At 54.0% G+C, this 16,625-nt stretch overlaps 1 protein-coding gene across 2 annotated transcripts in view; it reads left to right on the top strand.

Annotated features, from left to right (window-relative positions):
- Positions 1-16,625, top strand: part of WSCD2 (WSC domain containing 2) — a 117,601-nt gene that overhangs the window by 63,977 nt on the left and 36,999 nt on the right. For both annotated transcript variants that reach the window (XM_057306049.1, XM_026515035.4), the window contains exons 2-4: positions 447-1,357; positions 12,447-12,561; positions 16,337-16,521. In XM_057306049.1, coding sequence (XP_057162032.1) covers positions 979-1,357; positions 12,447-12,561; positions 16,337-16,521 — 679 coding nt within the window. In that variant the 5' untranslated portion in view covers positions 447-978. The remainder of the gene's footprint in view (positions 1-446; positions 1,358-12,446; positions 12,562-16,336; positions 16,522-16,625) is intronic.

Genomic DNA, 16,625 nt, shown 5'->3' with positions numbered 1-16,625 from the left:
TCTCCAGAACTTTGGCCAGCACCTGACACATAGTAGGTGCTCGCTAAGTATTTGCTGGGGAAAAAAAATGAATTTGATCTGGTTCAGAATCAGCCAGGTCCAGGAGGCAGTTCAGCAAGGACCCCAGGAAGTACTTTTTGGACTTAATTCATGAATCCGAGTGTATTTGACAAAAAAATAGGAAATGTGGGGCGTAAGAACTTGTGCTTGTCCAAGATAAAGCTTGTCCCAAAACGTGGGCCCTGTCGGAGTCAAACCCCCAAATTCCCAGTCTGGTGTAAAGAAAAAGGCAAGGATTCTAGAAGACCCAGCACTGCTGGGTGCTTCAGGACATTGGTTCCTCCCTTCTCTGGTCCTCTGCATCCCCCCTGAGAAGGTTCAGGAACCCTTTGAGCTCTGGCCTTTGTGAGGGGGCTTCTTAAATCTGTGTCTGTGCTGTTTTCCAGGTGGCAGCCCCGAGCCTTAATCCTTGAGCCGATGGAAGCCCGCCAGCTTCTGGTTCCATGAGGTAGACACCCTGAGCTTGGCCGCCAGCTGGGGAAGGGGCCAGAAAACCACCCTGAGTGAAATCATCCAGCCCTGACAGGCCCGTGGAGCCGAGAAGAGGCGAGAACTGAGCCGCAGTGCTGGTAGCCGGCAGAATTCTCCTGCGATTGCTGTGGTCAAAGTTCTTGGGGAACTTTCTGACGCAGAGAACAAGATGTAGGAAAATGGGACCAACTCCTGGGCGTTGGGCCCCTTTTGTAGCCCAGAGAAGCTCGCCTTGACCTCAGGAGGGCCCCATTCTCTTGGTCTCAGCCAAGTACCGGAATTGGCCTCCTGTTCTGGTTTCAGCCATCACCTTCACGGGGGGAAGAAGGCTGCAGACCCCCAGGGGTTCCATCCCTAAGGGAAGCTTGGGAAACGCCGCTCCCTTCCTCCGCTTCCTGAACCCCCCTCCAGCCAAGCCCCAGCGAGCCAGTCCGGAATGATCCTGCTATGGCCAAGCTCTGGTTCAAATTCCAGCGGTACTTCCGCAGGAAGCCCGTGCGTTTCTTTACCTTCCTGGTGCTCTACCTGACGGCCGGGAGCCTCGTCTTCCTGCACTCTGGCTTCGTGGGCCAGCCCGCCGTCTCCCAGAGCCAGGCCAGCCCCGCCGCGGGGGTCCCGGCCGAGGGCGCCGAGCTGCCCTTCTTGGGGGACCTGCACCTGGGCAGGGGCTTCCGGGACGCAGGCGAGGCCTCGAGCATCGCCCGCCGGTACGGACCCTGGTTCAAGGGCAAGGACGGGAGCGAGAGGGCCAAGCTGGGCGACTACGGTGGAGCCTGGAGCCGAGCCCTCAAGGGGAGGATCGTCCGGGAGAAGGAGGAGGAGCGAGGTAAGAGGGGTGGACAGGGATGGGGGCCAAAGAGAAGGGAGGGGCTGAGAAGAATATAGTAACAGCCACCAGGTCTCAGCGTTTAACGGGAGCCACCTGCCACACAGTTACTGCTATCGACATGCCAGGGGCTCCGCTGTCACCCCCGTTTCAGAGGAGACATTGGAAGCTCAGAGAGGTTAAGTAACTTGCCCAAGGTCACACAGCTTGTAAACAGTCAAGCATGGGTTTGGACCCTACATCTGTCAGAGTTCAAAGCCTGACACTTCCTCGCCGCCTTCTCAGCTTTGTTAAATAAATACCCATAAAATGGAAAGCGGCATCTAGTAAGCGCTTACTGTGTGCCTGGTACTTTCCTAAGCCCTCTACGTGTATTGAATTGTTAGCACGATTCCACGTGGATGGTGTTGCTTTCCCCTTTTAGGGATGAGGAAACCGAGGCACCACGAGCCCAGGGCTGCAGAGCTAGTAAGCGGCAGATCTTCTGCTCTACCACGTGGCCTGCCGGCCCGCCTCGCTGGATTTCTTGGCGATGGCCCTTGTCATTGCCCTGGGCATATTTCCTTGCGTTTTCTTAGCCTTTCCGTCCAAAAGGGCTCTTTGTGAGTGCAGTACATCACCTGATTTCCACTCTGCCCCACGGACTTGAGCAAGGAGCGTAACTCCTCCGCCCAGGTTACACTTCTGGAAACGGAGGCTTGGTGAAGGGGGACCCTTGCCCGAGGCCGTAGAGCGGTTGAGTTGAAATCAAACCCATCTGGCCCGAATGCTCGGCCCCCTGACGGTCTCTCAGAGTCTGTGGATGTCTGCCCGGCGTCTGCCCAGCGTGCGGGGGAGGAGCCCGCAACCCTGCAGCTCCGGAGATGAACACAAACGCACGTTCTGGGGGTCCGCACCAGATGGTTTGGGGAGATCCACCACCAATCGGGACAGAAGGAAAACCTCTCCAGCCTTGGTGTTTCCTGCCACGTGTCACACTTCCGCTGTGATTCAGCTCCTAGAAAACCCCTTCTCTCACCACGGATGGAAGCGGGATTAGTGGGGGGAGACTCACCCAGGGGAGCACATTCCCCTGCTTCAGTCCCATCCCATACCTGGCTCGGGAGCCAGCCAGGAGACCCCACCTTCCCGCCCTCGGGGATTTCCTAGAAGCCTCTTCCAGGATGCAGCGTTCATAGGGAGGTGAAGGAGAAGGTGGGAGGTGGCAGAACAGATTGGCGGACTTGGATTCGTATTCCAGTTACATCCCAGCCAGCCATGCGGCTAGGCACATGGTTATACCTTCTCACGCTTCCGTTTTGTCGTTTGTAAAGTCGGGACAGTGACCCCTCCTGTGTGGGCTTTTCCTGAGAGCTCCCTGAGTCAGTGGTTATAAAAGCACTTGGCACATAGTAGGTTCTTACCAGGAAATTCTCGTGGGTCTGCCTGTGGAAGGGACCCCATCTTGTAGGCATGGGCGAGGTGTGAGGTGCTGCACTGACCGAGAAATCGGGAAGAGGCTTCTCTTTCTTCCACCACCCACCTGGCCGTATCTCTCCCCAGCCACTCCCACCCAGCTCCTTCTGGTAGTTTGCAAGCCCCAAAGTTTGTCACAAGCCCATACCGTAGGATATGCTGTTATCCCACTTAGGATAAATTCCAGAGTCTCCTACTGTGGCCACCTTTCCAATCTCCTCTTGTAACACCCCCCCGTCCCCCTCACCACCACACCCTGCCCCACTGTCCTCCTTCCCCTTCGCTGAATGCGCCAAGCCCATTCCTAACGCAGGGTCTTTGTATGGCCAGTTCCTTTTGTGTGGCATGCTCTTCCTCTCTATCTTTCCATGGCTCCCTTCCTCCCTTCTTTTGCATCCCCGATCAAACCTCACCTTCCCATAGAGGCCTTCCTAAGTAAAACAGCCCCACTTTGTACCTGGTCATAGCCATAGTCCCTGGTTTTATTTTTGTGACAGCACTTACCATCATCCAAAAGCACCCTCTTGATGTGTTTGCTTCCTTTGTAGTCTGCCCCTCTGCTAGACTGTCAGCGCCACAAGGGCAGAGATGGTGCCAGGCCTATGTGCCCTGCCCACCGACCCGCCTGGGGGTGGTGGTGGTGATGGTGGTGGGTGGTGGGTGGGTGTGTGTGTCTCCTCCCCAACCCTTGTCCGTTCAGCACCTGGGACAGCACCCAGCACAGACACGGTGCTCCGTACCTACTTGTGGAATGAATGAAAGATTGAATGGACCCAGGAATGAATGACCGTTCCTCTGTCCGGAGTGCCTCCGGGGGGTCAACTCCACTCTGCCTCCAGCTCTCATCTTCACTCACCTCCAGGAAATTGTCCCTGATCCCTGCCAGGCTTGATCAAATGCTCCTCCTTCCTCTCTGGTCCTTGTCAGGGTCCTTAGGTGAATGGTAATCACGTATGCTTGTCAAGGTTCCAGATAGAATATGAATTCCTCGTGGTGCAGTCGATACAAGCAACACTCACAACACCTCCCAGCTGTTGTGAGAATGAACTCTCACTGCCATTACTACTAGAAATTACTATCATTTCTCGAACACCTACGTCATGCCAGCAACTGTCCTGCTTGTTTTTCACATATTAAAGATTTTTTAAAATTTCATTTATTTGAGAGAGAGCATGCATGCATGAGTGGGGGGAGGGGCAGAGGGAGAGGGAGAAGCAGACTCCCCGCAGAGCAGGGAGCCCGACGCAGGGCTCGATCCCAGGACCCCGAGGTCACAGACCGATCCGAAGGCAAACACTTAACCAACTGAGCCACCCAGGAGCCCTGTTTTCCCCATATTATTTGAATGGAAAGATATCTGTAAAATGCTTATCACATCTCCTGGTTCATAATAATAGGTCACTTAATTGTTGTTGTTACTATTCAGAGTAGTAATAATAGCTTCCATCTTTTGAGTGAGCTTCGTGGGCTAGACCTTGTTGTAAGTGCTTCATTGTCTTGTTTAATGATCACAACAACTCAGAAAGTTAGAGTCCACTGTTCTTCTGTGTCACAAACGGGGAAAATTTTAAACTCAGAAACCCAGGTGACATGGGGGAAGTGAGGAACTAAGATTTGAAACAAGGTCCATTTCATTCCAAAGCTTGCGAGCCTTTTCCTATACCACGCTAACCCCTCTGCCCCTGGACATCGTATGTATCTTATAAAATGTAAAGGGAGAAGGAAGAGAAACTAAGAAAGCAGCCCCGAGCCTCGAGCTCACAGCAGGCAGCCTTCGGAATCAGGCGGCGCGTTATTAAGAAAACACAAATCCAGCCTGTCCTTGATTAACTTATTCAGAGTTCAGCGAGGAAAGACAACATATTAGATTAACGCTAATAAAAACAAGACGCTTCTCTGACCTGACGCTGAACACATTTGGTTTTGCTCTGAAGCTGGCAAGGGCTCTGCCTGACGCAGTGACGCGGGACTTGAGCTGTAAAGGATTCAGAGCCCATCACGGGCTGGGAGGGGAGGGAGGAGCCTCTCCCAGGCTGGGCTGGCGCTGGGTGGGACGTCTGACCCCCGGGGTGGAGCTTGCGCCTTCCGTGTGCCACGCGCCTCGCTGGCCCTTTACCTCCCCAGCCCTGGGAGGGCCTGCGCTTTGAGCCGCCACATCAGGGTCCACCTTCTAGCTCCGCAGCTTGCTGACTGTGCAGCTTTGGGCAGGTCACTTCCCCTCTCTGAGCCTGCCGTTTCCTTTTGCAGCTAAGAAGTACCTAACAGCGGCCGGCTGTCATGATGACTGACTAAGACAAATCGATGTGTACTAAGTGCCAGGCCCTCCTCCAAGCACTTTGTACCTATTACATCCCATAATCTTCATAGCAACCCAGTGAGGTGCACGCTGTTGTTAACTCCATCTTACAGGGAGGGAACGGAGGCCCAGAGAGGTTAAGGCACTTGCCCAAGGTTGTCCAGCTGGAGGAGGGAGTAAACTAGCAATGGGAACCTTAACCATCATAGCACCTCACTTCTCGGTATATAGGAAGTGCTCAGCACAGAGGCTGGCACACGGTAAGCACTTTTAAGACATGCCAACTATTATTATCTGCACTTTAATCCTGCAGAAGGAAACAGAGAAGCAGAGAGGTGATGTGATTTGCCTAAGGTGACACAGCTAGTCACACGCAGAGCCCCTGCAGAAGCCAAATCCAATTTGATTTTGAAGCCCGGGCATGAAGAAGGACTGGGTGGAGTGGGGGTGGGGAATCCGTCTGCATTTTTGGAAGGAGCAGCAGGGCACCCATTCCCCATCTCCTCTAGTTGAAGAGACAATCTTTGCAGGCTGTTGAGGGTCCGGGCTATGTCAGGGACTGTGCGCCTGTACCCTCAGCTTCCCATCAGGCAGCAATCAAAGCCCCTTCCATGGGTGAAGCCACAGAAGCTCAGAGAGGTTAAGTGACTTACTCAATGTCACACAGCTGCCAAGAGGCAGAGCAGACTCCAACCCGAGTCTGAGTCTAAAGCTCTTATTCTTTTTTTTTTTTTTTTAAGATTTTATTTATTTATTTGACAGAGAGAGAGACAGCCAGCGAGAGAGGGAACACAAGCAGGGGTAATGGGAGAGGAAGAAGCAGGCTCACAGCAGAGGAGCCTGATGTGGGGCTCGATCCCATAACGCAGGGATCACGCCCTGAGCCGAAGGCAGACGCCCAACCGCTGTGCCACCCAGGCGCCCCTAAAGCTCTTATTCTTAACCACTGAGCTGAATAGTCCCCAACTTCATCCATCCATCACCCATGTTTATCACACACCTACTATGTGCCCTGCCCCGTGCTAGTTGGTGGGGAGACAGGAATGATTCAAGCACAGTTTTCTCCTCTGAGGAACATTCACAGCCCCTGGGGGGCAGACGGGCAAGTAAAATGATAAATTTATACGTGCAAAAAATAGCTTGGTCCTGATTATCAAAATCACACATGCTCATTGTAGAAAACTTAAAATGTATAGAAAGGGAGATGAAAATAAAAATGGCCCAGAGCCTTACCCACCTGCAGCCACGGTCCACACTTGGTGTCTTGCCTTCCTGTTCCTCTCCTTTCTGTGCGTATTTACAAGGCACATATTGTATTTAGGTAGCATTGCTACCTAATGCTAGCACCTTTTCACGATGAGCCTAAATTATTTCCAATTTGAAAAAGTAATAGTATCTGGAGAATTGTTTAGAACACCGTTAGGGTGGGGTGGGCCAGGGGACTTGGCATCCCAAGGGAGAGATCGCGTTCAGCCATGGGGGTGTATCATGGCTGCCTTCCTGGAGGAAGAAATTGTTGAGCTGAGTCTGTGGGATCTGTAGGCTCTGACCAAAGTGAAAGAAAGCATCCCTTCTACCCCCACGGAGCCCGGGTACAAGCAGGAAATTTCATTCTCTGCACTAGGAAATCCAGACAGTGCTGGAGTGGTCATCTTGAAGGATGGCGAATCCAGGATGGCAGAGAAAATAACTGTTGAGTCTCTGCTCTGTGCTTAGTCTGGTGCCAGGGCTCAGCGTATAGGTGAATCCTACTTACGGTCCGTTTTAACAAAACCCCTGTATTCCTGGTCCAGCGTCACTATGACAGAGGAGCAAGAACTAGGTGGCTTAAAGCAACAGAAATGTATTCTCGTGCAGTTCAGGAGGCCAGAAGTTCAAAAATCAAGATGTCAGGGGCGCCTGGGTGGCACAGCAGTTAAGCGTCTGCCTTCGGCTCAGGGCGTGGTCCTGGCGTTCTGGGATCGAGCCCCACATCAGGCTCCTCCACTGGGAGCCTGCTTCCTCCTCTCCCACTCCCCCTGCTTGTGTTCCCTCTCTCGCTGGCTGTCTCTCTCTCTGTGTCAAATAAATAAATAAAATCTTTAAAAAAAAAAAAAAAAGATGTCAGCAGGGGTGTGCACTCTTAAAGACCCCAAGGGAGTACGTGTTTCATGGCTTTCTCCTAGCTTATAGCATTGCCAGCAACTGTTGACGTTCCTTGGCTTGGGTCTGCAAAACTCCAGCTTCTGCCTCTTTTCACGTGCCGCCTCCTTGTGGCTCTGTATCCTCAGATGGCCATCTTTTTATAAGGATGCTGGTCCTATTGATTGCCCTGCCCCCCTCCGATATGCGCCCATACCTTAACGAATCACATCTGCGATGACCCTGTTTTCAAATAAGGTAACATCCTTGAGTTCTGAGCTCAAGGCTTCAGCCTGTCTTTTTTTGACCTAATTCAACCCATCTCCCCTCTTTTTTATTCCACTTCCCAGGCAGGAGAAGGATACCTCCAAGAGCTGGGACTGGAACCCAGATCTGGTTGACCCCAGAACTGATTTTCTTCCCGCACTTGGTGATGCCTCCTGTTTTTGAATCTACTCATAGACAGTAAAGAAGAGGAATACAGATCCGAATGTCCAGGTTTAGTTATCCTTTTAGCAAATTAGCTTTATTGAAGAGAGCAAAATTTCTTGAGAGGGAAGATTAATTGAAGCCAAAGGAAAAAAGGAAAGGAAAGGGGGGGGGAAAAACCCACAGTTGCAAGGGCTCTTTTCCAGATGCCAGCACTTTCCCGGGCTCCCCATTCCCTGCTTCCTGCACTGAAGATAAATAGTCCAGCTGGGGCGACGCTGCCATTTCAGCAATATTCGAATAGCTGCAGAGATGAGTTGATAGACGGTGCAAACTTGGCCATTCAGCCCCCCTCACGTGGCCTGTGATTCTGTCCCTGTTTTCCATACCTAAAAACATTCCCCTCGTCTTGGAAACATTGTGCTATTGCAGCAGGATTTGAAGGCATGGCGCTGGGGAAGCCGCTGAGGCAGGCTGGGGGGGAGCCACACTGATGAGGTGAGCAGGTGGCAGGCGCCAGAGGCGGGGATGACGGTTGTGCTGGCCACAGCCTGCTTGGAACGATCCGCGGGGAAGGACGCACCAGCGCTCGCCCAGGACCGGGAGGAAAATGATTCAGTGTTTGTTTCCTGACCCGCAGACCTCAGCCCGTTCATCAGGTCAGAGTGTGTAACACGCCCGTGTTTCTCCAGGGTATTCATGAGGGACCGGGTATCTCTCTCTCTTCCTTTGAGCACCTGTTGTGTGAGAACTCACAGCCTGATGTCTGGCCTGCTGGGAGGGACGGAGAGGGGGTTGCAGAGCATTTAAAAGCCCAGGCTTTGGGGCAGATGGGACCCTAAGGTCAAATCCCAGCTCTCTTCCAAGGGACCCTCTCTCCCCCACCCTCCCCTGGGCGGTTTCTTTGGCGGGGACAGAGATGTCCTCCTCCCAAGCCGAGACTCGCTGTGGTACATGGGAAGGGGCAGCTTTGGAACAGACAGACAGGCCTGGGCATGGATTTGGTCTAGACCTTCAGAGCTGGGTGGACTCAGGCAACTTACCCTGAGTTTTGATGTGTGAAACCGTGCTACTCTGGGGGCGGGGGACAAAAACCCATCTTGAACCAGCCTCAGCTAACGAGGAAAATGCACTATGTCTTGTCACCCAACTGCGGAAGGGACTGGAGTTTTCAAAGGAGTGATCTGTGCCCTCTGTCTCTCTGTGACTGTCCTCTCTGCTTGCCTCTGTGTTGGCTTCATTCTCCCAAACAGGCTGACTTTGGTGTCAGGGATTGTGTTTCTTGGTCACTCTGGGCTTACAGACTTGCCAGCGTCATTAACCCAAGGGAAACCCAATTTCGTTCTCTTAGCTTTGATCTGCAAGAATCCAAAGAGGTGGGCCATGTGCCCTTCCCTGGAGCAATCAAGCGGTCACTGGCTGGTGGGAGGGGCAATATAATTGGCCCTGCCAAGGTCAGGGGCGGGTAAGGTCTGTTAAGAGAAAAATAGAAGAGGTGGGGCTTTGAAGATGCAAACGATACCAGGACAGTCCCCCCTTCACTCCAATGTGGACACATGTCTATACACATGGATACTCTTACTGTTGTTACCATGACGATCAAGATTTCACCTAGCACGATCCACTATCCCACATAGAGCCAAATGCCCCTACCGTCACCCTAAGGTGAGACCACCCGAAGCCATGGCGCATCCCACCTGAAGCCCAGCAGGGGGCATTAGCATTTCTCCCCATCAGGTCTCCATGTGGTTCTTAGTAATCCTGGACCAAAAGGATCCCCCACAAGTAAAACGGTTGGAGGACAGACCTGGGTTTACGTGTTAAGCGAGACGCTTACAGGGCGTAGGAACTTGGGGCAGATGCCACAGCTTCTCATTCTACTTAAGAGGAAAAGCAGCAGTAACGTGAGTGGTGAGGGGTCAGAGCCTACGCCGTATGCCGAATCTCAGACTGGCTTCTAAGACAGGCGGCTGTAACGGCCATCGGGATCGGCGTCCTCATCTATAAAACGGGTTAATAAGAAGCACGTGAAGGTATGAATGTAAAAAAATAATGCTAAGCAAAATGAGCCAGTCAGAGAAAGACATACCATAAGATTTCACTCCTGTGTGGAATTTCAGAAACAAAACAGATGAGCGGGGGTGGGGGGGGGGATGGAGAGGAAGACAAACCAAGAAACGCAACTCTTAACTATAGAGAACAAATTGATGCTGACCAGAGGGGCGGGGGGATGGGGGGATGGGGGAAATAGGTGATGGGGATGAAGGAGGGCACTTGTCGCGATGAGCCCTGAGTAACGTACAGAATTGTTGAATCGCTGTATTGTACACAGGCCTGAGACTAACAGAACACTGTACGTTAACTGTACTGGGATGAAAACTTAAAAAATCTTAAACATTTTTTTTTAGACTTTATGTATTTGTCAGAGAGAGAGCACAAGCAGGGGGAGCAGCAGGCAGAGGGAGAGGCAGACTCCCCACTGAGCAGGGAGCACGATGCGGGGCTCGATCCCAGGACCCTGGGATCATGGCCCAAGTGAAGGCAGATGCTTAACTGACGGAGCCACCCCAGGTGCCCCAAAACTTAAAATTTTTTTTTAATTAAAAGGAATGGCCTGTAGTAGATACATAGAGTAGGCGCTTAAGACACGGCCCCACACCCAGTCTTCTGATCTGACAACAGACTTCATGCTGCCAAAATCACCTTTCCCCCTTCCTCCCTCCCCCCTCCCCCCTCCTGCTCCCCCTTTCTCTCCCCTTTCTCCTGCCCTGTTTCTTCTCCAACCCATCCCGGGACGCTCTGTCCTTTACTGAACGATCGAGCCGAAGTTGGTGGGACGCCCTCGCCAGAGGCGCTCTCCCAGCTCAGGTGCGAACTGCACCCATGCCCCAGTCCCAGGGCCAGGACTCCCTCCGTGACAGGAAGGCCACACACCATAGAGCAAGCACGGGGACAGGACGTGGGCTTCTCCACAGCTGTCCCTGTCTGCTGTGCCCGCTCCAGGGAAGCGATCTTCCTTTTCGAGCTGAACTCTTCTCAGTCAACCACATCACCTGTCTTATAGAAGAAATTCAGAGCGATCAGGACGAGGCCCGTGTCCAGCGGGGCTGACAAGTTCTGCACTTGGCAGGCTGGCACTGAAGGGCACGATGGCTCGGGAACGAGCCCATTCTCCACCGCAAGCGAGGGGGGCGCCAGCCCACAGCTGAGATAGACTGCAGGCCAGCCAGGGAAAGTGACCCGGCGGCACGTCGTATTGTCCTCGGTCATCCTCTGCAAGGGCTGGCGGCATCCTCCAGTTACTTGCAAAGGGAATAGTGGAGAGAGCACTCGTTTGGGGCTCCCCTAGGCCTGGACTTCGTTCTGCCACCACTGAGCTCAGGCTTTAGGCCAGCCACTGCACCTTTCCGGGTCTCCGTGGAGTCATTGGAGAGCGTGAACTTGCCAGTGCTTCCCACTTCAGCTGGGTCCTTGCAAGGATCATTGGATTCCAGAAGCAAGCAGGGGTTCAGAACACGGGCTCTGCGGCCACATCGCCCGGGTGCGCCCCAGCTCCGCACGTACCAGCTGTGTTCCCTTGGGCAAGTGACTTCACCCCTCTGGGCCTGCATTTCCTCTTCTGTATAGAGTGGGAACATTAGGACTTGGAAGATCTTCGCAAGGTTTCAGTGAGGCAGAGTCTGTAAACCACTTAGCAAAGCGCGTGTCCCAATTCTAAGAACAAACAGGGAAAGACCGTTTTATAAACTGAAGCGTGTGGGAATGACTCTTCAAGTACAGGAACATACTTACTACTTTAAGAAAACTTTGTGTGTGGTTTACAGTTGGTTTTTATACGTCATTTAAAATTTTTCTTTGGGGGGGCGCCTGGGTGGCACAGCGGTTAAGCGTCTGCCTTCGGCTCAGGGCGTGATCCCGGCGTTATGGGATCGAGCCCCACATCAGGCTCCTCCGCTATGAGCCTGCTTCTTCCTCTCCCACTCCCCCTGCTTGTGTTCCCTCTCTCGCTGGCTGTCTCTATCTGTCAAATAAATAAATAAAATCTTTAAAAAAAAATTTTTTTTTCTTTGGATGAAAGCACTCACCTTGGCCCACATGTAGGCAAACTGTGAAGTACTTACACAGCACTGTGAATGGCCAGATTCGTATTGCACTCGTTTTACCTGTGTGCCGATTATGCGTAAGACACTATGGTAGAAACATTTATGCAGATCATTCCATTTGACCTCACTGGGTTAGTATTTTCATCCCCACAGTGAAGGAAACTAGACCCTAGAGAGGTACGCTGGCCCAAACTCACTAGGCCAGTGCCTGGAAGTAACCAGAGTGGGAAGCCTTTGAGGCTATCCTCTGAGGTATCCAAGTCCACGTGTCCGAGGAAAAGTAAATATCTTAAGGCAGCTTGTAGAAATGGTAACATGCTATCAGCTCTGTCACGCTCTTCAGAGCTGTCTCCATATGGGTCTCGTCTGCGTGGTGCTTGGAGAATGACCCTGGCTTGGCTCCCTGGGTGCTCCTTTCTCACTAGTAAAGCCCAGGGGCTTGGCCTTCACCCTGGACGCAGAAGGGTCCCTTCCTCCTCTGTCGGCTTCCGCTGCCCTTACGGGTCAGGGTCTGCCAGCCCACGTGACTTTCAGTCTCTCGTTTCTGCTTTTCTGCTCGGAGGGAGGAACTGGTACCAAAAGGTCAAGAAGGCCACGTAGCCCGAGGGACCCTGGTTGCCACTGGTTTGCAAACCCTTTTCTGCTTTGTCTGCAGCCAGATCTGACTTCTCTCCTCTCCCCAAAGCCAAATACATCGGCTGCTACCTGGATGACACCCAGAGCCGGGCCCTGCGAGGCGTGTCCTTTTTCGACTACAAAAAGATGACCATCTTCCGCTGCCAGGACAACTGTGCCGAACGGTAGGGCCCTGACGTCCCACGCTCCATGCCTTTCAGACTCCTTCCTTCAGCCGTGTCCTTTTCCATGGAAAGGGGGCAGTGGAGGATGGGCACGTGGCCACAGGGAAAGGGTGATGCAGGGGTGCGTGCGTGTGGGCGTGTGTGCATGTATGCAAATGAGCAGGATCATCGGTCTGTGGGAGCTTGTGCTGGTGTAGTCGTGTGACCCCGTGGCTAGGTGTGAGTTTGTACGTACGGTGTGCAGGGTCAGTAGGTTATGTTGGGAAGCGACACACATGCGTCGTGATCTTTAAGTCATAGTGGTTGTGTGTGCAGGAGACTTTGTGAATCTGTGTGCAAGGGTCCAAACTTGTGCTCGTGTGTGGGAAAAGCCCGCAGGTGTGAATCCGTGAGCGGGACGCTTGGAAGACGTCCATGGGCCATCTCGCAGGGAGAAACAGTCACCTGTACCCACAGTGCCTTCCCGTTGAAGAAATGATGTTCTTGAGGAGGACATCCACTGGGGGAGGGAGCTGACTTTCCAAGGGCGGATTTGGCCCCATAGGACTGGCAGGTGGGGACGGGACCCTCAGTCCAGGCCTTGGCCTGGGGTGGCATTGGAAGAGGCTGCTAACTTGCCCACCTGCAGGCTCTAGCTGCCCGGCTCTGAGGTCACAAATCCTGAAGGACCTCAGCGGCATGGCTGTCATGGAAATGAGCACGTGGGTGGCCGAGGGACTCCTCCCTCTGTCCTTGATTGGGAAACACTGTCCCCTTTATAATCATCCCCTGAGCCCAGGGCCCTCTCCAGCTTGGGAAAGACTCCGAGCCCTTGACGATGGTCAGTTCGTTCATGTTCGATACAGCGGGGAGATGAAGGTGAATTCCATCGAGTTCGTGGCCCTGTGGAGACACAGCCTTGACGGGGAGACTGGCACGTACGTGGAAAGGGGCCGTGTGGCGGGATGAGGGTTCAGATGGAATGAACTGCAGACCGTGGAAATGCACAAGAGGCCCCCAGCCTATCTGGGGGGGCAGGAAAGACTCGGAGGAGGTGACAGCGAAGGTGAGCTTCGGAGGATGAGTGAGATGAAGTCGCTTGAGTTCAGCAAATATTTATTGCTGCGCACGTGTGCGTCCGGGTGCTGGAGATGCAGCGATGAGCCAGACGCAGCCCTGCCCTCTGGGGGCTCCCCAGCCAGTTGGGAAGACGGAGGCAGGCACAGGCTTGGGCAGAAGAGCAGCCGCTCACACGTGCTAAGCACTGTTCTCAGCACTTTGCAAATATTACCCCTTACCCCCGGCAAGACCCCTACAAAGCAGTTGAGACCAGAGTATGGAGACATCAAGCATGATGGGTACTGGGCGGGGTGTGCTGTCTAGACTACAGGGGGCTTGCGAAGGCTGACGGAATGGGGGGCCCAGGAAGAGTTACAAAGGTGGGATCTTGAGCCGAGTTTTGAAGAATGAATAGGAGTTTTCTAGGGAGCGACTGTAGGACAGAAAGAACAGCAGTCCTGAGACATCTCAACACCCAGAATCCTCAGGTGGGCAGGTGGGGCTGCACGGAAAGGCCAATGGGGAGTTGTCAGGAGGGAGGGGAAGCTGCAGGGCTGGCTGATGCCCGCTGACGTGGAGCCTTGAATGCCATCTAAAGCATTTGGGTTGGCCCCGGGCAAGGGGGAACTGCTGGAGGGTGTTAATCAGGGGATTGGTGTATGTTCATTCAACAAATATTTGTTAAACATTTACCATATGTTGGGTGTTGAGAATGAAGAGGTAGGTTGGGGGAAGGTGAGGGAAGGGGGAGCAGATTGTCTAGGACAGGGGTCCTCAGCCTGGAGTAAATATCTACATCACCTAGACCCTGGTAAAATAGATTGCTGGACTCCATTCCCACTTTCTGGTTCAGTGGGTTTGGGCGGGGGTGGGGGGTGAGGGGGCGGACGGCAACAAGAATTAGCATTTTTCGTGAGTTCTGAGACAGAGGCCATACGGACTCTGTGGGTCCCGGGCCCACGGTTGGAACACCACCGCTCTGATTTTCACACAAAGCTGCGCGTTAGAATCACAGGGCCAATTAAATTAGACGCCCTGGAAGTGGGAGCCAGGTGTGGCATTTAAAAATGTTCCCCAGGTGATCCTAATGGCTATCCGTGTTAAAGAACCACCGATAGGAGGGTTTGTAGGCTGAGCCAAGCCATCTGGACGCTTCTTGGCGTGCAGTGGAAGCCTGGGGGGTGGGGCGGTGAGGGAGTGGAGAGGTGTGATCTGTTTTAATTCTGGAAAGATCCTTCTGGCGAAGGCCACACCAGGGACATCAGGATTAACAGTCTGAGGCCCTCCCAGGGACCACCGGTGACCCTAAGGATAGCAAGGCCGACTCCATTTCCCTTCCTATATTAGTTATCCATCGCTGGGCCACAAATTATCCCCAAATTTAGCGTCTTAAATCAACAAAGATTTATCATCTGGCAGAGTTTCTGAGTGCCAGAAACTATGATCCGGGAGTGGGATTCACCACGTGCTTCAGCCTCAGTGTCTCCATGAGCTTGCGGTCAAGAGGGGGCAGGGACTGCAGCAGTCTGAGGGCGTGGATGGGGCTGGAGGATCCCGCTGTGAGGCACTCACAACTGGTGGCCTCGTCCTCCCACCCGGCAGCTGTCCCCCGCCCTCCCCACTGTGAGCCGTCCCAGGGAGGGAGACAGGAGGAAGTTACCACTGGCTCTGGAATTGCAACACCCACTAGAAGTGGGATTTTTTCCACCTTGGGAAATGTTCCTTCTATCAGCGGGGTCCAGTTATACGAGAGGGGCTCAGGGCACCCCATAACCAGGGCTTCAGAGAGATGGGAAGTCTGAGACAGGCGAAGGCAGGCTGGCCCAGCCCCGGGATGCCGCTGGGGTTCAGGCACCAAGATGCCCATTTGGTTTAAGCTGCTCGTGCTGCACCTGCCAGGTGCGTGTGTGGAGCGGAGGACGGCACGTGCCACCCGGGTAGCGGAGGTGTGCCAAGGCACGAGTCTGCACGGGTCTGTCTGTCCGGCTGCCCACGGGCGTCCAGGGTGAAGACGTGAGCTGACCGCTCCCCTTGGGCTCGCCTTGCATGGCCAGGGGCCTGCAGGCCGAGCCTTCCTGGCTCTGGAGAATGCCTCGCAGGCAAGGGGGCTGAGCGGGGCTTGTCCTAACCCTCTCCCTCCGGCCCCAACCCCTGCAGCCAGAACAGGCCCTGCCTTTTCGTCTGTTTACAGAACGGGTGCCCACTGAGAGTCCTTTTTAGGAAACAGTCTGATGGCTATGGAAAAAAAAAGTTGACAACCTTGCAGTGCCTGGATTTTTTGTTTTGTTTTAGGGGAAGGAATTTTTTCCTTGGCTGAATATGTGACCTTGGTTTTGCCATCTTCCAAGGGGATATGAGAGTCCCTGCCTCCTCCCTTCATTCCAGCTCTTCTCAGGGGACATGGAGGCATCATTCCTCGGGACGTTTCCTGGAATAAAGGGGCTGGACTCGAGAGATATAATTAGGGCATGGCTGTAGACGGGAGGAGCAAGAGAGTGGGTTGGGACGGAGGGACCCCAGGCTCGGAAGGGGTGTGTGTGTGTGTGTGTGTGTATGTCAAGTGTGTAAGGTGGGTGTCAGTAGAACATGTGTGGCCACGTGGGTAGGTGTGTGGGGATGAAGGCAGGGGGTGGGCCTGGGGGTCCTGGGCCCCGGAGCCCTCCCATCCCCCTGAGTCTCCCGGTCCCCGGGGTCTGCATGGTGGCAGCTGCCCCGGCCTGACCACAGCCTTCCCCAGGGGTTACCTGTATGCTGGCCTGGAGTTTGGAGCCGAGTGCTACTGCGGCCACAAGATCCAGGCGACAAACGTGAGCGAGGCCGAGTGTGACATGGGGTGCAAGGGCGAGCGCGGCAGCGTGTGCGGTGGCGCCAACCGCCTCTCCGTCTACCGGCTGCAGCTGGCCCAGGAGTCTGCGCGCAGGTGTACGTGAGTCCGCCCTGCCCCTCTCCGGGGTTCCTCCGCGGCCTGCTGCTCCCTGCCCTGCGCCTTCCGTGGCTCCCCAGCACTCCACGGTCCTGCCCCTCCC

The sequence above is a fragment of the Ursus arctos genome, unplaced genomic scaffold (genome assembly GCF_023065955.2).
Source record: "Ursus arctos isolate Adak ecotype North America unplaced genomic scaffold, UrsArc2.0 scaffold_34, whole genome shotgun sequence".
Lineage (NCBI taxonomy): Eukaryota > Metazoa > Chordata > Mammalia > Carnivora > Ursidae > Ursus > Ursus arctos.
This window is presented reverse-complemented; position numbering and strand designations above follow the sequence as displayed.